General features: G+C 50.3%; 7 protein-coding genes and 2 non-coding genes across 9 annotated transcripts; 6 read left to right on the plus strand and 3 right to left on the minus strand.

Annotated features, from left to right (window-relative positions):
* The first annotated feature begins 77 nt into the window (after window positions 1–77).
* BABINDRAFT_123934 (uncharacterized protein) lies at window positions 78–1,202 on the plus strand. Its single transcript, XM_019126961.1, has one exon. It carries the CDS (start codon window positions 265–267, stop codon window positions 928–930), a length of 666 nt encoding a protein of 221 aa, XP_018986714.1. The 5' UTR covers window positions 78–264; the 3' UTR covers window positions 931–1,202.
* A 391-nt stretch (window positions 1,203–1,593) lies between these two features.
* Window positions 1,594–9,277, plus strand: BABINDRAFT_7183 (uncharacterized protein; the record flags this gene model as incomplete). Its single annotated transcript, XM_019132582.1, has 3 exons — window positions 1,594–2,188; window positions 2,705–4,616; window positions 5,641–9,277. The coding sequence occupies 3 exons, from the start codon at window positions 1,594–1,596 to the stop codon at window positions 9,275–9,277; spliced, it is 6,144 nt and encodes a 2,047-aa protein (XP_018986715.1).
* A 562-nt stretch (window positions 9,278–9,839) lies between these two features.
* Window positions 9,840–9,911, minus strand: BABINDRAFT_t127. The gene has a single exon. It is a non-coding gene; the product is annotated as a tRNA-Glu (tRNA).
* Window positions 9,912–10,269: 358 nt separating this feature from the next.
* Window positions 10,270–10,692, plus strand: BABINDRAFT_25537 (uncharacterized protein; the record flags this gene model as incomplete). Its single annotated transcript, XM_019131360.1, has 1 exon — window positions 10,270–10,692. A coding segment is annotated over one exon (423 nt), but the record flags the coding sequence as incomplete, so codon positions are not given.
* Window positions 10,693–11,156: 464 nt separating this feature from the next.
* Window positions 11,157–14,277, minus strand: BABINDRAFT_7185 (MATE family efflux transporter; the record flags this gene model as incomplete). The annotated part of the gene is made up of 3 exons (XM_019132583.1): window positions 11,157–12,866; window positions 13,933–14,036; window positions 14,256–14,277. 3 exons carry the CDS (start codon window positions 14,275–14,277, stop codon window positions 11,157–11,159), a joined length of 1,836 nt encoding a protein of 611 aa, XP_018986717.1.
* A 70-nt stretch (window positions 14,278–14,347) lies between these two features.
* On the plus strand, window positions 14,348–15,178 carry CBR1 (Cbr1p; the record flags this gene model as incomplete). Its single annotated transcript, XM_019130392.1, has 1 exon — window positions 14,348–15,178. The coding sequence occupies one exon, from the start codon at window positions 14,348–14,350 to the stop codon at window positions 15,176–15,178; it is 831 nt and encodes a 276-aa protein (XP_018986718.1).
* A 1,028-nt stretch (window positions 15,179–16,206) lies between these two features.
* Window positions 16,207–17,334, minus strand: BABINDRAFT_29193 (uncharacterized protein; the record flags this gene model as incomplete). The annotated part of the gene is made up of 1 exon (XM_019131441.1): window positions 16,207–17,334. A coding segment is annotated over one exon (1,128 nt), but the record flags the coding sequence as incomplete, so codon positions are not given.
* An 851-nt stretch (window positions 17,335–18,185) lies between these two features.
* On the plus strand, window positions 18,186–19,726 carry PEX12 (ubiquitin-protein ligase peroxin 12). The gene has a single exon (XM_019128411.1). The coding sequence runs from the start codon at window positions 18,278–18,280 to the stop codon at window positions 19,457–19,459; it is 1,182 nt and encodes a 393-aa protein (XP_018986720.1). The 5' UTR covers window positions 18,186–18,277; the 3' UTR covers window positions 19,460–19,726.
* Window positions 19,653–19,725, plus strand: BABINDRAFT_t124. Its single transcript has one exon. It is a non-coding gene; the product is annotated as a tRNA-Ala (tRNA).
* Window positions 19,727–20,135: the final 409 nt, after the last annotated feature.

Genomic DNA, 20,135 nt, shown 5'->3' on the forward strand with positions numbered 1-20,135 from the left:
ATATTTAATTTTTTATAAAGATATTGTTTGCCAGTTATTACACGTGTAATATATATACAACTTTCAGTTTCTATTCGGTCTGGTTCTATACTTCAGCCTACTCGGACCCACAATGTCTATGCATATGCATGCACCTTTTTGATTTTGTAACTTCTCATTTCTTTCTCATAGTCGAGAAAAAATGGGTTATATTTCAGCATAGAAATACATTTGTAACTTTTCAAACCTTTCTTTAGTAAACTTTCTCGTTACCCAACCAAAAAGATGCGTCCGGTTTTCTTATCTTTCTTCATGTTTGCAGCCTTGGGCTACGTGCAATCCCTTGAGGATGTAGCGAGTGCTTCTCCCACTGGAGTTGAGGGGGTGATTGACACCGGCACGGAATTGCCAGCCCCCGAAGTATTGCAGAGGTGCTACAAGCGGGTGCGTGACATCAGTGTCCAAAACACCGAGAGACGCGAGGTTCCTTTTACTTATGGCAGTGACTGCTACATCAACAATAGCACGACGGTGCAAGCCACGGGGTTCAACTCCACACACTATTCTCACCATCACAAGCACAACCAGCACTTGTTGAGGTCATTGTCCCACCCCACCCTCGAAATCCATTTCACCATGGGGGAGTTGAACGGCATTTTTCGTGAGACATTTAGACAGCTTGGAATAGAAAAAGCGGAGGACAGCGGGTTCTGCTACTTCCAGCCGCAGCAGCGGGGAAAGTTGGAAGTGAATGGGATTTCGGTTGTAGCCCCTCTTAGCGTCTCGGAGACCTACCAGTCGCTGTGTCTGGAGTATGCTGACATTCCGGTGTTTAGGGACGAGATCGTGGATGTCGTAGTTCCGATTTCTTTTGAAACTTTTTGTGTGTACGGGGAAGATATCTGTCCGGATAGCAGCAAGTTTGCCACCTTCCACTCTCTTGTAAAATAGAGGAAGGTTGGACTGGCTACGCCTCACAAAGGCTTTGTTCAGTATCTATGGCGGGGCACCATATTAATCCTTTATTTAGAGAATGCGAAAGGAATAGTTTGACATCCGGCGGGTGGATCTCCTACAGATAGGTCCAAATATGTAGGTACATACACGGGATTTAAGAGGCTACCATAAGGCTAGCGAAGATTACAGCTGGAATCTACATATCTAAGGTGTTAATATAAGCTTTCCTGCAAACACTTAGAGAAAGATATGCAGGTCCTAAGAGAGACCATATGGTTCCATAATCAGCGAGTGGGCTTGCAGGGCAGGTTACTCGGATAAACACACCAGAAAAGAACAGGAGAAAATACCGAACTTTCTAATTTTTCAGTTTTTATGTATCCATAAAATGCTCTTTGGGCCTACTTTCCCAGTTTATTCTGTCCGTCATTTCTCTGGTGGTTATTTCATACTGTGCTTTGTCACTTACATAAGCACAATCGATTTCTGAAAACGCGTTCCAAAATCTGCCTAACGCGCATAGACGCGTTAGGCAAAGATATTTACACTCCAAACTTCCTCTCTTCCCCCACTACCATATATCACTCGCTATAGAGCTCACACTACCACCACTTACCACCACTTGTCATCTCAATAGACAATAAAGCTTTCCATCAGATGTACAGCTACCACTTGCCATCGCCCATGTCGTCGCCTGCTTCCAAAATGCTGTGCTCCACACCCAGAGAGCCGTTGCTTGAGGCCGCCACGATAACGCCCTACAGCGCCACGTTCGCCCAGAACGACTCAGAAGATGATCTAGAGCTTATGTCCGCGCTAGACAAGATACACTATGACCAGAAAGCGCGCTCAGACGTCATGTTCAAGCCGTTTCTCGCGTCCTCGTCACCCATTCGCGGCGACGACGTTGCCACAACCTACAACCAGGCCATGCGCAGCCGGAATCGCTTGCGGGCCAACAAACAGCGCCAGGACACGCGACAGGAGAAGATTTTGCAGCGGCGTGGTGGCGCGGTCCGCATGGATGAAGAAATCATGAAGGCAGAAGAACAGGAGTTCTTGGAGCGGATGCAGCAGGAGGCCTCCAAGTACGAAGTGGAGTGCGAAGACGAGTATTGGTACGGAGATGATGAGTATCTCCTCGAGAATGGACCGAAAGAGGCTACTCTGGCGTATGAGCGCGAGTTGGAAGAGATGTTGCGGCTAGAGGAGGAGGAGTTGATTGCCATGACCCAGGAAATGACTATCGAGGGTTAAGGTTTGTATAATAAGGAGGCTGGTTATTGTTTTTTTTAAAGTTCAATTATGCTAAGGTAAAGAGTGTAAAATGGTGAAATAGAGCTGAAAGAGGCCAACAGTGGGTAGATTGAATAGCAAAAATAAGAGGCTGGGATACAGGAGCCTCTCGGAGATAGGCAACGGGCATTAAGCTTTCATTATAATTAAAAGTCTCCCCTCAAGATCTTATCGAGACTGTCGTACTCTTTCAGGCTTACCTGCGCGCCGCATAAAACGCGCCGCAGAAAATTCATCAATGCGTCTCGCCTATCAACCACGCTTCTTCTTCTCTACGATTACGCCACACCTCGCCCATTACTACGCCTTTGTGATGCTGCCTTACGTATGATTATCCTCAAGAGATTCATCCATTTGACAAAATGCACATGTATTAGAGCTCCCGTTTTGGATTCACTCTCTCACAGTGACCTATTCGACCCACGGGTAACTCCGCAGCCTAGACTAACGCCAAATGCTATTCCACAAGTAGCCCAGAGCATACCGGTTCTGCTTCACATTGCAGAAACGCTCATATACTACAAGCAGGCAACCTTGAAAGCGGTCGAGGCGACCACACAGAGCACGATCCGCTGGCAACAGACCGAGGGGGAGTATCAGTTTGTCGTCAGCACCGAGACCAGACTCGGCGTCAAGGCTGCCGTAGAGGCTATCCAGAGAATACAGCTGGAAATAGCCGAACAAACCGTCACGGTCAGGATCCACCCGGGGGTCGTGCCCTACGTTGTGTTTGACAACTGGGACCCCCTCCGAAGAGAAGTAAGCGCCACCAAAGAGGCTGGATTGGTGAGCAGAGAGGTGAAAACAGACCCTATAGTGGCCACCGGATCCACCAGAGCCTGTCATATATTGGATTCGCCCAGATGGAGCCAGTTTGTGTTCAACTCGCGTGAACTGACAGCCCACGCAACTTTTCCGGTTATAGCTCAGTTTGGCAACACAGTAATCCACTTTGACAGGCATAATAGCGCCTCACTCCAGACAATCTCCATCATCTCTCCGGAATATACGTCTCGGCAAGCATTGAAACGCATTATGGAGCGCAATATCAGCCGTTATATGGGTCTATCCAAAGACGTATCCATCGCCAAGCCGATATCACGGTGTATCTTCGGCCTCAACGGTTCCGCTTTTGCCAGACTAGAGCGGTACACTAATACAACTATTAAGACCAGCGAGGATGTCAAGATAACTAGCAGTGTTTCCCGAGACAAAGAAATGACTATTAGTGTATTTGGTGAGGAGCTGAACGTCGCTCAAGCCATTTCAATCCTTAAGCTCGAATATCGCCGCGTTCAGGACAACGTCGAGACGATAGACATCCCCCAGAGCTTGATGTATCCGCTTATCCACTACGAAAAGCAACTCAGCACTCAGGCATGCACAGGAGGCACCACCCGGTTCCACGTCGAACAGCTGTCTCTGACGTCTTCCCGAGTGGTTATCTACGGTCACAGCAAAAAAGATGTCTGGCTGTTGAAAGAAGCGCTACTTAAGTTCATTGAGAGGTTGGAATGCATGGCGGAGGTGATTAGCGTCCCTCCGGAGTTTTTGAGTGCGCTCGTGGGAGAAGGGGCCCAGAATTTGAGACAAAATGGCGTCCATATCCAACAAAACGGCACAAGTCTTGTCGTCTATGGGACGGATAAGCGAGACATAGCCCTGGCATACAAGTCTCTCAAGGACAGATTGGCACAATTGACCGCAGACAGCGGTGGGATTTCGTTTCCTGGACAGTATGAACCGGCCATGATTGGAGTGTATCCCGGCGGATCTAAGCTAGACGATATCAGGAAGAATAGTGGTGCCTATATATCGGTAACAAAAGACAAAAATGCCGCCACTACGTTTGTAGTGATCGGTGAGGCCGCAACAAAGGCCAGGGTAGAAGAGCAGTTGAATCGGAGGTTGAAGTTGGTCACTACCCAAGCAATAGTGGTGGAAGTTCCCAAACAGCTCCATAAAATGGTTCTTGGGTATCACGGCCACCTCCACTTCCTTCGCTACATGTTCCCTGCTGCCACGCTCTCGAGGTTGAACGACTCTCAAATCTTGGTCCTAGGAGAGAACAAGAAGCAGACAAATGCAATCGCCGAACGGTTAATGGCAAATTTGCTGATGTTGCAGGACAACATGCATGAGATTAGCGTACCCAAGAGCCATGTTGAAAAGTTCTTGAAGGCTGCAAAGAGCGTGCTTCAAAAGGCACCATCTAACGTTTTCTGGGAAACGAGCTCGAAGGTGTCCATCTCCAGTCTCAATAAAGCCGATGCGTACGGCACTTATAAAAAGATCCAGAAACTTGAAACAGCGAAGGTTGTGGCCAGAATTCCCGATGGATTGGTGTACTTGCTCACAGGGATTGATGGGTTACGCCTATCAGAGTTGGAAGGTCTCATTGGATTCAAGATTGAGCTTAGTAAGCCGCCAAGCTTGCATTATCTGTGTGGATACACCGAAGTGAGCCTCCTGGATGGTGAAAAGGCCAAGCATCGGAAAGCTGTGGCACTATTGAAGCTGAGGTTTCACTCCGTTAGCGAGATATTGTGGTAATATCATTGGTAAAGGATCGAGGCTAGGCTGTGAGCCTGACTCAATCAACTACTGAAGCATATCCCAAGACATTTATACAGAGTACAGACGGGCACGAACCAGACACGCATCAAAAACCGTATTTTAAACTCATACATTTATAATTTCTAGTCTTTATAGTTGGGATCCGACTCTGTACTGTACTTTCAGAGTGAAGTATCATTCAATTAACTTATTTAAACCAATTGGAAGTTGGGCATCGGCACTAGCTCGTCATCTATGTTTTTAGGCCGGTGAAGGCTAGATTTCAGGCTACGTGCATCGTTACGGCTTTCCCAGGTCTCTGAGACCCCGAATAGACAAAATACCAAGTAAAATTCCTTTCATTTAATATTTAAAATAGAAAACAGCTGCCGTAGTTGGATCTCAGTTAGCAGCGAGTAACCTTAGATTATACCAACGATTACACTCTTAGTTCCGGCATCTAATACTCCTCTCCACCATACCTCCACGTGACCCATTCTAGTTGCTCCGAGGCGCCCTGCAGATCAGCAACAAGGGCTGTGGGGGCTAAATACAAACTCATCGTGGTTCTTAGCAATACGACGTTTCTTTAAGTATTGAAATCTCATTGCTTGTTAAAGACACAGTCAATCGTTACACTGATCATTGCAATCTGGCTTACAATTCATCCACTTTACTCATCCCCGTGACACAGCCATTACCAGTACCAACCGACGCCCTGTTGTAAGAGCGAATAAATCTATTTGCCCACTTGACACTACAATTACATTGGTTAGCAGCAAACAAGACTTACGATTTGATCAACTCAAGGCTGCCTAAAGATCTAGTCGAGATAGATCTACCACACTCCAGCTCGTTAGCACCAATCACTATGACCAATACGCAAGGCGCCTCCGGTGGTGCTCCAGGCCAGAACTCCGATGTGGCACCAGGCCAGAGCTCCGATGTGGCACCAGGCCAGACAGGCGAGGCTAGCCCCGCGCTCGTCCGCCTTAAGCTCCTCGACGCGCTTCGTGCAGGCGATGCTACACGTGCGTCTGCGCTTGCAACCACCACGCCCGCGATCGGAGCCCAGCTCCTCCACCTCGCAGTCCAGATTGCGCCTCTCCCAACCATTACCTCTCTCCTCCCCTCGCTCGACGTCGACGCTGTCAACGCGCGTGACGCGGACGGAAACACGCCGCTCCACCTCGCAGTTCTCGCCGGCCGTGCAGACCTCGTGGTGTTCCTTCTCGGGCTCCCGGCCATCAACGACACGATCCCCAACAACACTGGGCTCCAGGCAGTAGAGCTCGCGCGCGACATTCCGCTTGCACAGGTGATGCAGGTAGAGCGCGCCAAGTTTGTGGAGCGCGCGGCAGGGCGTCTTCGCGCGGCGTTGTCCGCGCGCGACTATGCCACCCTCGATACGCTCTTTGCGACGCCACGTGTGGTCGACCTCTTGGATATTAACGGTACGGACCCCGAGACGGGTGACGCGGTGCTCCACGAGTTTGTACGTGCGCACGATATTGACATGTGTCGCTGGATCTTGGCCCACGGCGGTGATCCGTTCAAGCGCGACCGCCGCGGTCGCTTACCTAGCGAGATCGCGAAGGGGCACCCCGCGCTTGTAGCGCTTCTCCGCGAGGCCGCGGGCGACCAGTCCGTCATCGGCGTCACCACGTCAACTATCGACCCGACCTTCAAGGGTTATCTCCGCAAGTGGACCAACTTTGCGCTGGGCTATAAGCTCCGTTACTTCATCCTTGACCAGAATGGGGTGCTCTCGTACTACCGTGACCAGGAGGATACGGCCAATGCGTGCCGTGGGTCTCTCAACCTTGGCAACGCAACGCTCCACTTGGACTCGTCCGAGAAGCTCAAGTTTGAAATTCTCAGCGGAAACAGAGAAGTCAAGTGGCACTTGAAGGCGAACCACCCGGTCGAGTGTAACCGCTGGGTCTGGTCGTTGCAAGGGGGGATTCGCGTTGCGAAGGACCGTGTGGGTGGGCAGCCTACCGTTACCCAGGCCTCCGGGACCCTCCCAGGGCCCATTGCCGGTTCTTACTTGGCTCCTGGACGTAAGGGACACTCGCGGACTCCCAGTTTGGCCAGCACAGCCTCAGAAAAAAAAGCTATGCCGTCGCACGCCCGCACGCGCAGTGATGCCAGCTCTGTATCTGTCTCCTCCAGAGAGAGCCCCGAAGTTGTCAAGAAGTCGCGTTTCACGAGAATTCGCCAGAAGCTCCGGTTCAAGGTGGTGGACGAGCCGGAGGCGGAGTACACCTCTGACGAAGAGGGCTACATTAATGACTACCCCGAGGAGGAGAAGGGGGAGGAGGTGGAGGAGGTGGACAGCCGTCTTGAGATTCTCCAGTTAGTGGGTCCGCATGGCGAGGAGGCCAGCGTGGCGAAGCGGACACTCGAGATTGAACTCAGCTCCGTGATGGAATTGGTGGCTAGTGGCGGGGCCGGCGAGGGCGCGGTTTTGGGCTCGAGCTTGGCGACGGTCCAGACACTTTTTGCGCGCTACGCGGAGTTGATGGAGGCGCGGGATTCCAAGTTGATCAAGACGTTGGAGAGACAGCGCGAGATCAACCAGTTGTGGGAGCGGTCGATTAGAGAGTTGGAGGCAGAGATTGGCGACCGGGAGCGGTTGTTGGTTGAATTGGAGGCACAGAAGAAGAGCTTGAAGGGGGCCCTCCGCGAAGCAAACGGAGCGGCTCGCAACGCCAAGACAGAAGCCCAGGATGCTCCAGCTGGAATTGAGGCCAAGGTTATCTCCCCTGAAGAGACCCTGGAGATTGTCACCCCCGCGATCCTTGTTGAAAATGCCTTGCAAACCACGCTTGAAACGATCCAGGAGTCTGAGTCTGTCAGGTCGGCGGTGGTTCAAACCACTGTGTACAGCGAGCGTGTGCGCCAGATAATGGAGGAGGATTCGGACGACGAGTTCTTCGACGCGGATGAGTACGACGAGATGGTGGGTGAGGTTAGTGTCACGGGCAGCCAGGCCCCACCAGCATACCTTTTAATGGACCCTACAGGGACTGGGAAAACGGTGAGCGCGTATGGCGATTCCAAGAAGGTGGAAGCGGCCGGTTCGGGTGAAGAGACCGATGGCGTCGTTTATAAAACCCCTGTCGGAGGTGTCTCGGGCGAATTACCTTCCCGTGAGACCGTCGCTGCTCCGAAAGACATAAAGGATGCTCCGACAGACCTTCTGAATGAAAAGATGAAGGAGATTCAGTCGGACCTCAGTTTTTCCGGGTACTCTGCTGCGCCTCGTACGAGGCTTGATCTCAGCGAGGATAACCGGCCGAAGATTTCGCTCTGGGGCATTCTCAAGTCCATGGTGGGTAAAGATCTCCTGAAGATTTCGCTTCCCGTCTCGTTCAACGAGTGCACGTCGCTCCTCCAGCGTGTGGCAGAAGACATGGAGTACACTTCACTTCTTGACACGGCCGCCGCTTTCGATGATTCCACGCTCCGGATGGTTTACGTCGCGACGTTTGCGGCCTCTGAATACGCGTCCACGCTCAACCGTGTGGCCAAGCCGTTTAACCCGTTGCTCGGGGAGACGTACGAGCTCGCCAGACCCGATGGTAACTTCCGCTTCTTTACCGAGCAGGTTTCACACCATCCGCCAATCAGTGCCACGCTCGCCGAGTCACCGCTCTGGGACTATTACGGTGAATCGGCCGTCAAGTCCAAGTTTAACGGCCGCTCCTTTGACGTTCTTCCCCAGGGAACCTGGTACCTCAACTTGCGCAGCAAGGTGACCGACAAGAACGGGAACAAGGTGGCGTCCGAATTGTATTCGTGGAAGAAGATTACATCCACGGTGACGGGCATCATCTCCGGAAGTCCGTCGATTGACAACTACGGGGAGATGGAGGTGACAAACCACACGACAGGGGATACGGTGGTTCTTGACTTCAAGCAGCGTGGGTGGAGAGCTGCTGGGGCGTACGAGGTCCGCGGGACGGTGTTGGATGCGCAACAAGACCCCCACTGGGTTATCGGTGGCCACTGGAACCACAAGATCTACGCCAAAAAGACATCTAGTGCATCGGTCAACAGCGCCCACAAAGCTATCGTGACGGACTCGGAGGCCAAATCCACGCCCAGCCAGGACGCGAAGTTTTTGGTGTGGACCGTGAATTCGCGTCCGAAATCACCGTTCAACTTGACCCAGTTCAGCATTTCATTGAACGAGTTGACCGACGAGCTTCGCGAGTGGTTGCCGCCGACAGACACGCGATTGAGACCGGACCAGCGCGCCATGGAGGATGGAAGGTATGATGAGGCTTCCAACGAGAAGATGCGTGTTGAGGAAAAGCAGCGTGCGACCAGAAAGAGGAGAGAGTTGGCCAACGAGGTGTACTCGCCGCAGTGGTTTGTCAAGAAGACGCACGAGATTACGGGTGAGAGCTACTGGGAGTATACGGGCCAGTACTGGAAGCAGAGGAGCCAGAAGGCGTTCAAGGTTGAAGAAATCTTTTAGGTAGGATTGTAACTCGTTTTAGAGAAGTCTAGTTAATAAACGATAATTGTTAGGATAATGGTGTGAGGAAGAGGGGTGTGCTATGACAAGTATTGCACAGTAGAGGTATATAACCAAGGGATTTGGATGAGAGTCTGGAGAACTAGAGAGCGGGATAAGTTTTAGGGTAACGTCAAACCTCTGCCACAAGCTGAAATACATTTACTGGAAGGATTGCTAGGGACTGGCTGGAGATACTCAAAACAGACACCAACGACCATCAGAAGAATTTGCTCTTAAAATAGACATTGTGAGGAATAAGGTGAATGAATATAAATATCTAGGTTACTTAATGCACGTTTAGATTACAGATTGTTTAGATAGAGGTCATTTTTAAGATTGACCTGACAAGACATTAGTCTTGCAATTTTTCGGGCTGTGGTGATGCGATTCATAGAGTATAATGCAAAAAAAAATCGGTAGAGCTTGGATTCTTTTCAATTTCCTAGGTCTGAAACGGTATAAGACGTATGTGAAATGTTTTGTGTTCCAAGTTATGGCAGCATAGAACGAAAAACATAAGCTCCGAAACCGGGAATCGAACCCGGATCTGGGAGGTGAGAGCGCCCTGTGCTAGCCATTACACTATTTCGGATGAAGCTTAAAAACTTATACATTCTACATATACTTTCGCTGCCGGAAAAAGTGCAGATGCTTCCTGCATAGGTGAAAAATTAAATGTGCTACTAGAGTTGCTATAACCCAACGATTACCAGAACACTATGCCAGCCGATCCCACGGAAGCCAGATCACCCAGCGATCGACGTAGATCACCTAGCGATAGAAGCAGATCGACCAGCGATAGTTACAAAAGCTACAGACACGACGAAAACAGCCACAGAAGGCCCAGATCCAGGTCCAGAGAAAGGACAAAGTACCCTGCCAGCTACAGAGGAGGTTCACCCGGGCCACTATCTGCTGGAAACAAAACACCGCTTAGGCCTACCTACAAATCATCGGGGATTTTGGAAAAACAATCAAATAATATCCAGGGCACTCAACTCAAATACACTCCAGCCAGCGATGCCATCTCTCCGAATAAGGACCACCGAAAGTACTACTTGTACCACTACACCTCGCTAGACACCAAGGAGCCAGTCAGAATTCCCCTCCGTGACGTTGACCATTTCATTGTTGGCCGAGATGCGTCTGTGTGTGACATTGTCCCTAAACATTCATCGGTCTCGAAGCAGCACGCTGCGATCCAATTCCGAAAGGTGGGGTCGGCTATAAGACCGTATGTGATTGATCTAGAGTCGATAAACGGTACCTACTTGAATGAGAATGAGAAGGAGCTCCCTGTTGCTCGGTTCGTGGAGTTAATCAATGGCGATGTATTACGCTTTGGTGACTACGAAGGGGAGTTTGTCGTTGTCTTTGACTAACAGTTTATTGTATTAGTCTTAGATCTAGGTAGAGCCTACAGTACAAACCAGAATGAGAAGAGAGTGTAACGGAGCTACTAAATACACGGTATATATAACATGCATTAACACCGGAGAGGATTATGATATAAAAAGCAGTCGTCACCGGCTGAAGCCCTTTACTCGATATTGAGAACGGGTTCCAAACACACAGCAACAGAACAAGCTAAAGGTGAAAAAAAAAAGTTGGAATAAAAACAAATGTCTATAAACGATATATAAAAACGGAAGCGAAAGAAATAATATGCAGAGAAAAAAGGTAAGGGGTGAATGAAAAATGCGGGGCGCGCCCAGTATTCGAGAAAAGAAAATGAATAAAAGGTAGATCAAGGCACGGCCGCGGTATAAGAATGCCGGTGTGGCTCGGATTTGAATGAGCACAAAATGTTTATGGGGGTTGGCAGATGAAAAGGCTATTAAAGTAACGGTGTTGTCTCATCCTCAGCACTATTCCTCTTCCGCGCATCCATCACCAACTGTCCCCAGTCCACCCGCATCGCATAGTACGACTGGACAAACCCAATAATGAACATTGCCAAACCACTGCCCACCCATAACCCATACAACCCGTACCCAAACTTGAACGTGAGAACGCAACTCACAGGGATACCGATGAGGTAGTAGCTCACCATGTTGACAATCCCTCCAATCTTCTGCTGCCCCTGGCCACGGAGACATCCCGCGGAGTTGGCGTTCATCGTGTCTGCGATCTGGATGGCCGCGATGATCGGCAAGATCTTGTCAATCTCGGCAATCACCTCCGGATCAGACGTAAACCAGCGTGGGATGGAGGTGCGCAACACCACAATAAACAAGCAGTTGGCGAGGGAAACGACGCTGCCCATGAGGAGTGCCACCTTGGTGCTCTTTTTGGCGGCCCGGGGTAAGCCAGAGCCCAAGAAATTGGCAATTCTGGTGGAGGAGGCAATCCCAAGGGCAAACGGAACCTGGTAGGTGAGAGCAGCCATGGAGATCCCCACGGACTGGGCCGCCAATGCCACGGTTCCAAGCCTGGATGCAAGAAGGGTCAAACACTCAAAGGCGAGAAACTCGGCGGTGATCATCACCACGCCCGGAAGCGCCAACAGCGTGAGCTTTCCCCAGTTGTTGAAGGAGTCTCTGAGGTGGAGGCCGTTCCAGCACTTGAGCGGGTTGGCAGGGCTGTCGGCGTCCATCTTTCGCCCCGTGTAGACGGTGTAGCCAAGGAGGATCATCGCCATGGCCCAGTAGCTGATAGAAACCGCGAGTGGGGCACCGAGATACCCGATCCCCACGTACGGATTCCACACCAAGAGATAGTTGAGCGCGGCGTTAAGCGGAGCGCACACGAGAAGTGCGTACGTCGACGCATGGAAGATGCCCTGCGCCTGGAGAAACTTTTTCCCGGTCTCAAACACGATGTAGCCTGGCATCCCAAGAGTCACCACGCGGAGGTACTGGGCGGCAAGGGCGGCTGATTCCGGCGAATCAGGCATGAGCACCCTGAGAATGCTCCCCGCGTAAAAGAGCCACACGATAGCGACGGGGACGAAACAGGTGAAGATCAAGGCGGTACAGCGCTGGAAGAAGACACCCACAAGATGGTACTTTCCGGCACCGTAGGCCTGCGGACAGAGCGTGTCGAGACAGGTGGCAAGGCCCTGGATGAGCGTATACCCGGTGATATTAGCGGTCATGGCGCCTAGCGAGACAGCCGCAAGCTCCTTGGAGCCAAGGTGGCCCACAGAGAAGACAGAGGCAAGCGAGAGCGAGTTTTGGAAAAGAAAGGTGATGATAAGCGGGAAGGAGGACCTGGAAAGGTACGTGAATTCGCGTTTGTACGTCGAGTCTGTGAGTTTTCCGTGTGTTACAGCATCTTCCCAGGCGGCTTCGACGGCCGAGGCAGTTTCTGGGAGGATGTGGTTGTCCCTGAGAAGTGCCGCTTCTTCGCAGAGGAGCTCTGGGTCGGGGGAGTAGGCAAATTCAACGCTACGTTCGTCCTCGGACATTAAGGTGGCGATTTGGTGGTGGTAGTCAAGCGAGAAGACGCCTTTGCCGTTGATGGAGACAACCGAGGCGCGTCTGCGGGAGTTGGACTCGGTGAAACGATGGGGGGAGCTTGTAGCCTCGCGGAGCGGAGCCTCAGGCTGGAGGTGTGACTGTGACATGAGGTTTTAGGGGCGGGTGGCTAATTTAGGAGTGTAGAGGTCGTAGAATGGCTGGTTCTGCGATGCGTGTGTGCAACAAGAAGGGTACCGTTGAGTGAGCTCAGCAAAATACTGAAAAGGCTTGATGCAGACAAGGGGATGATTCCAGGAAAACTAGTTGGCAATCGGTAGAGCTTCTGCGATTAAGACTAGGCTCTGCAACTGATTTACGTTTGATAGGACGGGGTTGATACCTTAGAAAGTCAGACGTAAAAGTAGCCGTGGACTCTGCTCAGTAAAAAGCAGCTGGAGTGTAGAGGTGAAATGACGCTGATAGCTTATCGCTGTATGGAGCGGTTTCTTGGCAACGGAAATGATATGCACGGTTCGGGGGTATGAGTTAAAGCCGAAGATAACAGAACTACCAAAAGATTTGGTTGAGTTATAGAAGAAAGTGGACTAGAAGGTGGAGAAGTGGTGCGGTAGACACCAGTAATTTGCTAAGATAACAAAGTCGTCTCCTGCAAAGATTTTTCCCTGCGCGAAATTTTCAGTGCCGTTTTCTCGAAGGGTGACCGCGTGCGGCGCCAAGCTCTGCTGCACGTTTATGCGTATCTAAATACCATACAGGATGGACATTAACGAGAATGGAAGAGAAACCACATTCCAGGTGCAAGTTAGTCTTGATGATTGAATTTCGGTTGAGAAGATCAATGGAAGATATAGAATCACAAGAGTTCCAAAAATTTGTGTCTTATCTTGAAGGAGCTATTGTAACTGAGAATCGCTACTTAAATACCGGTGTCTAGTTTAGGCCTCCTAAAAATATCTGAAATGGCAAAATAGCTCCCCTCTATCCATGAATAGCTAATATGTGCATTTATGACACGATACACACGTTGAGCTAAGCTCTTAGCGCAGTATCATGGACTTTCAATATCCTGCTACTTTCCCCCTTAACTCCGAGATGGAAACACAAAGCTATTGTCACTTGTCCGACACCATGGATGAATTTTAAATTTCCATTACTTTGGAAAATCGCTTTAATCTTTTCCCCCTGAAAAACGTCAATGTCAATGTCAATGTCAATGTCAATGTCAATGTTAATGTCAATGTCAATGTCAATGCCAATGTTAATGTCAATGTCAATGTCAATGTTAATGTTAATGCCTATGTCTGGTTAACATCCTCAGCTAAGGCTAATACCATAGCCAAAGCTAATACCCCAGCCGACTCCACGTCTAGTTCCGTTTCTTTTCTCGTCCCGATCCGGTAAAAGTAGTGCGGACCCGATGAGGAATATCTGTTTCCGTGCGATTTACAAAACGATGTCCGTTGGGCTACGTCCCTGTCTATACGAAAAACACATGTCAAGAGACGGAAAAACACATGTCAGGAGACAGAACGACATATACTTCGCCGGGCCTTTGACTTCTTCCCTGAACTGACACCTCAGACCTCTAACCGAATAGATCTATAACATGTCCACCTTCATTTTCGGAATTGCTTTGGCGATTATCGTGGCTTTGGCTTCGTATATTTTTGTGCTTTCGCCTAAGGAGCGCAAGGTGCTCAAGCCGGACCAGTTCCAGGAGTTTCCGTTGATTCAGAAGACGGTTTTGTCCCACAACTCAGCAATCTACAGATTTGGGTTGCCAAAGCCTAACGATGTACTCGGACTCCCAATTGGCCAGCACATCTCCATCGGTGCGGAGATCAACGGCAAAGAGATTGTCCGTTCGTACACGCCACTCTCCAACGACTCCGAAAAGGGCTACTTTGACCTTTTGATCAAGGTCTACCCACAGGGGAATATCACCAAGCATGTTGATAACTTGAAGATTGGTGAATGCATCAAGGTTAGAGGGCCAAAGGGCTTCTTCCAGTACACTCCAAACATGGTTAAGGAGTTTGGTATGGTTGCCGGTGGTACCGGAATTACCCCAATGTACCAGATCATCACTGCGATCACGAACAACCCAGAAGACAAGACCAAGGTTACTTTGTTGTACGGGAACGTTACCGAGAACGATATCTTGCTCAGAGCCGAGTTGGACAAGCTTTCGGCCGAGCACCCAAACTTCACCGTCTACCACGTGTTGAACACACCTCCAGAAGGCTGGGAGGGCGGTGTCGGTTTCATCACTCCGGAAATCTTGAAGGAGAAGTTGCCAAAGGCGGCTGCGGAGACTACTTTGTTGTTGTGTGGGCCACCACCAATGACTAGTGCGATCAAGAGGGCGACGGTAGACTTGGGTTTCGAGAAGGCCAAGGCGGTGTCGAAGTCTGGTGACCAGGTGTTTGTTTTCTAAACGAAGCGGAGAGAAGAGAGGTGCTGCCGTACGATTAAACGTAACATGAGTTTTCAATCGAAAGTAGATTTTGATGGAGATAAGCCAGTATGAGCTGGGAATTGCCAACTAACTGTAGTGTAGCTACGGCATGGATAAGTATGGTTCATGGAAGCTTTATCAAATTGAGGCTTCGGGGGTTCGAATTGAACAGGCATTCTCGCTGGACGATGATAAAAAGTGTCACTACAATTAATTGCGGTTTCTACGCCAGAAATCGATTCTGGCTTAGTAAGGGAATCTGAACTATCAAAACAATAACACACAGTACCGCATAGAATACACCCAGAGAAGTCCAGGCGGATTCAGGAGACTCCAGGAAGGCAGCTCAAAGCTTAAATACTGATACACGGCGCGGTGACTAGCTATAATATACTCTCCCATTGTGGGAGAACTTGACTAAAGTGGTTCCCGGTCTCTACCAATAACCAACTTTTGTTTCTGGCTGGCCGTAAATGACATCATGACACCTCCGTTTTCCTGAAATTACCGCACCAGCGAAGCCTCCCATATCCCTAGGTTTACACGTTTAAACACACCAACCCCATTAGAACTAACTACCTCGCCCTGCCCGTAAGGGTCTCTTCCAAATTGGCAACGCGCAAGCTGCCTATCAACAACAGCGTTTCCTGGCACAACTGCGCAAACCCTTCCAACTCCGCCTCGTCGTTATCCTCGGTACTAATGGCAAATACGGCGGTTGCCTTCTCTGAAACCCCCTCACTTTCGCCCCTGGCCTGCTCCATCTTCACCTGCTCGGCATGGCCCAACTCACCCTCGATTTTCCGTGGAATTGCCTTCGATACGGTACCGAGCCAGCCACCGAGCCGCGCAAGCACAGTCGAGTGGTCCGACGTCCCGTGGATGGAGTAGAGCTTCGCAGACGGCACAACAAATTCCTTTCGCTTTTTCATTGCTTGGAGGAGCTTGCAATTAAACAAGACATCCGGCGCAGAGACAGAGCCAATGATTGGGAGCCATGATCGGACCACAATCCCCTGAACAAGGTCAAGCTTCACACCCAGTAGCTTCCCGTTGTTGATCAAGCGGACGACAATGGACTCGATCTGGCTGAGGGAGATGGCCAAATGACCGGCTAGATACGCCAATTTGCACGTTTCAAACACCGAAAGAAGATTAATCACCACCAACTCCCGGATCTTCTCGGCCAACTCCGGCAAGATAAGGAGCATGAACGGGTCCGCACTGCGCTCCAATTCGGGAAACACCGCGTTGAACCGCTGGGCGTCACACGCCTGGTAGCACGCGGCGAGCTCGGCCCACGCGCGGAATTGCGAAAGTACTGCAAACGGGCGCACCTCGTTCGACTGGAACGGATTGATCTCCAGGCCCTTGGGCGAGAGCAACGTCGTTATGATTAAATAGCGGAGTACAGCGCCACGTTGGGCGTGGCCGATCTCGTCGTAGTTCTTGAACGCCGTGAAGAAGTGCTCCGCCGCTTTGTCGTACTTTTTGTAGAGAGAAAGCGTTTTCCCGGCACATTCCGATAAAGTGGCCATGATAAGAGGGTTGGAGAGTGTCAGGGCTGAGTAGCTGAGCTTGGAGGCCTGCTTGTGCAACTTCCTGAGCTCGCCAAAGTTGCTCGCGGCGCTGTGGATCTGTATTTTTCCCGCAATCACCTCGAGGGGGTAGGTTGACGAGGAAGATAGCGTAGAAGCGGCAAGCACGGCGGTGACCAGGTCTAGGAGCTTGGTGGCAGCGTTGAAATCCCCCGCATCTGTCAAAAGCTGCGCGTTCCCGAGGTTGATCTTGGTCCAGAGACGTTCGTTCGTGATAGTGCCGTTTTCCAGGAGCGACGCGAGGGTGAGGTCATAGAATTTGGTCAAGAATTCCTGACTCGGATTGCGTCCGTAAAACGCGATGATCTTGTTGAGAGACTGTTCCGCCTGGTTGCGGTTAACCTGCTTGGACACGTCTAGGAATTCGCGGTACGTTTGCAAGAGCTGGTCGTGGGCCCCTAGTTGGTTGTATAGCTTCATACTCTGTTTGAGGGCTTTGAGCCGCCATTCGGCGTCGGAGGCGGTATCAATGATCGCGCGGAATTGTGTGAGCGCCTTCTGCGGCTCCTCCGCCTTGTATGCCTTTGCACTATAGTACTGGTTATCATACGAGACGTTTTCTGCCTCGGCCGCCTCATCAGCATCGCCTTCACCACTCCCATCTGATTCGAATTCAAACTCGTAATCCTCTTCTTCGCTGTCCATCATGAAATCGTCATCAGACATGATTGCCGGGGTGTAATGTAGTGCTAGGGAGGGGTTGTATTTGGTTTGATGGAAGCCGTCTAGTAGGTCGACTTACTGGGATTGGTATATTGCCAGATGGGATGATCACACAGTGTAATTGGGTATTAGTCTTTGTAATATCAAGAAAGGCAATTGCTGGAGACGGTTAATTTGGTTCGCTCTGTTGGGATGGATAATGGGAGAGTAGCGCGCCGCTCCGAATTGTGTATGCACGACCATTATACCTCAAGGAAGTAAGTAGCCTCTTGTTGCGGCGATAAAGCCACAGATAAGCTAAGGAAATAGCCAGTGTGAGGGTATATCCTTTGAATCAGTTATACTAGAGCAAACCCTCTAGATATGCTTGTTCGCACGCCATACAAAGAGCCTCGTTATACTTCCCTTCAAGGGTCTTTCAGTGTTGTGCACGACCTCAAGACAGCCCGCACACCTACAGAACGCATATCGGAGCGGTTTCCATTCTAATTTGCGTCATATGTTTGGAATTTAAGCCTAAAACCATTTATCATATGTCTATACCTAACAACCTGGCACTTCCCTCTCTCCACTCAGTGCCGTGCACACACGACCTTTTGTCCCCGGACTCTGTCGGCTCGGCTTCTCCACATTTGGTCATGTGACTCTCAGACGACGAGCGTCAATGTTCTCAATTCAACGCACCATTAGCTTCATTGAACAGCTTTCTGTAGCTCTTTTCAAAAGCCTTTGCTTCCCTCGAGTCAAATAACCAGCTGATATACGCAGTTTCACTATACCCCAGATAGCTCCTCCTTCTTAGCACTGGCACCTGCCCATGGAATACTACTCCTCGCTTGACTCACGCGCGTTAGACGCGGAAACGCCCACGCTCTTCGAGATCATTTCGGCAAACCAGCTCGAAAAGCTCTTGTCACCGTCGATTCGTTTTGTTCTCGTCTACTACACACAGAAGTATCCGCGCTACCTTCTCCAGCTCACGAACCGCTTTGACGAGCTCAACTTGCTTGTGCGTGGTATCATCGAACACCGCCAGTTAACCCATTGGAACTCCACCTTTACCGAAAAATTCTACGGCTTGAAACGTGTGTTTAATGCCGGTAGCCATGGCGGATTGGAGTTAAAACGTGGCATCACAACCGTACCGCAGATGATTGAGGAGCGCAGACGGCTCAGGCCCGGCCAGATCTGGGGCTCGCTCTTTATGCTACTCGGGATGCCGTACCTCAAGGAAAGGCTCGATATCGCGTACGAAAAGCTCTTGCCACAATACTTGATGAACAATCTCTCTGCTAAAGGCACCACTGGGGTGGAAAGATGGAAGCTTCTCCTTAAGCTCTACTTCATGAAGGTATACCCCGCGGTGTCTGCGCTCTTTACCGGGGTCAACGTTTTGCTCCAGATCCTCTACTTGTCCGGAAAGATCAAGTCTCCGTCCTTGGGCACATACCTTCTCAATATCAAGTACGCGCGGCTAAACAGCTATGATTACGACTTGGACGAGAAGCGAAACGAAGGGCCTGCCAAACCGAAACAGACGGAATTCAGAATTAGACCGCCATCGTCGGGAGAGAGGCTTTCCGAAACTGTCGCCAGACTCTCCCTGCCAGTGAAGAAATCGGCCATGCTTGTCACAGGCACCGCCTTCCCGGCAGCCATCTTCATGTTAAAGTTCTTGGAATGGTGGAACTCCTCCGATTTTGCCTCCAAGGTCTCTAAGCAGCAGCGCAATGTGCTTGACGAGGATGTGCCGGCGCCAGCAAATGCACCTGGAAAGAGAAAGGCCACGGACGTGTGTCCGATCTGTCGTGAGCAGATCAGCAACCCGGCAGCGATTGAAACGGGCCATGTTTTCTGCTACACATGCATCTACAGCCATCTTTCGGAAGGAAAGTCCAAGGGGCGGTGTCCCGTCTCGGGCATCCGCTTGCTCGGGTGCACGTACGACGAGAACACCGACACGTGGAAGGTTGAGGGTGTGAGACGGTTGATGGTTTAGTAATGAATTAAAGTGGGCGTGAGACAGCTGATGATTTAGTAATGAACTAAAGTGGGCGTGAGACTGTTGCTGATTTAGTAATGAATTAAAGAGGGCGTAATTGTAACAGAAGAAGAGTATGAGGCTAGTTGATAGGAAGTATCCTGGGAAAATTTACTTGGACATAGAGAACATCTCTTTTCATCCATCTAATGGGCGTGTGGCGTAGTTGGTAGCGCGTTCGCTTAGCATGTGAAAGGTCTCGGGTTCGACTCCTGACTCGTCCATTTTTGCCTCTCCGAAGAATACAATGCCACTTTTTTACACAGCCGACTTGGACGTAATGTCAACACTTGTTATGGGGGGTGTAGTTGTCGCTCAAAATCAGAGTCTAAGCTTGTAAGGATGGGTACATGAACTGTAGCTTTCCAGGAACTCGTGGTTAAGCAGCGCTAGTTGGGGATCTTTCCCTGGCCTTTGATACCCAGCCACCATTATACCCAGTTGAAATCCAATATCTTGACATATATCCCACCAAGCACTTCTATCCCCGTTTCCTATAGGTCTCGCATAATCGTAATATATTGAACTAAACACAAAGACAACCCCTCAGAGGAGTCATCAAATAAATAAAAAAAGAGCTCAGTGAGTAAGTAAATTGAAAGAAAGAAATTGTCTCCAGCCGTGAAGAAAAAGG

This window comes from Babjeviella inositovora, assembly GCF_001661335.1.
Source record: "Babjeviella inositovora NRRL Y-12698 unplaced genomic scaffold BABINscaffold_3, whole genome shotgun sequence".
Taxonomy (NCBI): Eukaryota; Fungi; Ascomycota; class Pichiomycetes; order Serinales; genus Babjeviella; species Babjeviella inositovora.

Coding starts and splice junctions, on each gene's coding strand:
- PEX12 (XM_019128411.1), top strand. CDS start 18,278: ATGGAATACTACTCCTCGCTTGACTCACGCGCGTTAGACGCGGAAACG.
- BABINDRAFT_123934 (XM_019126961.1), top strand. CDS start 265: ATGCGTCCGGTTTTCTTATCTTTCTTCATGTTTGCAGCCTTGGGCTAC.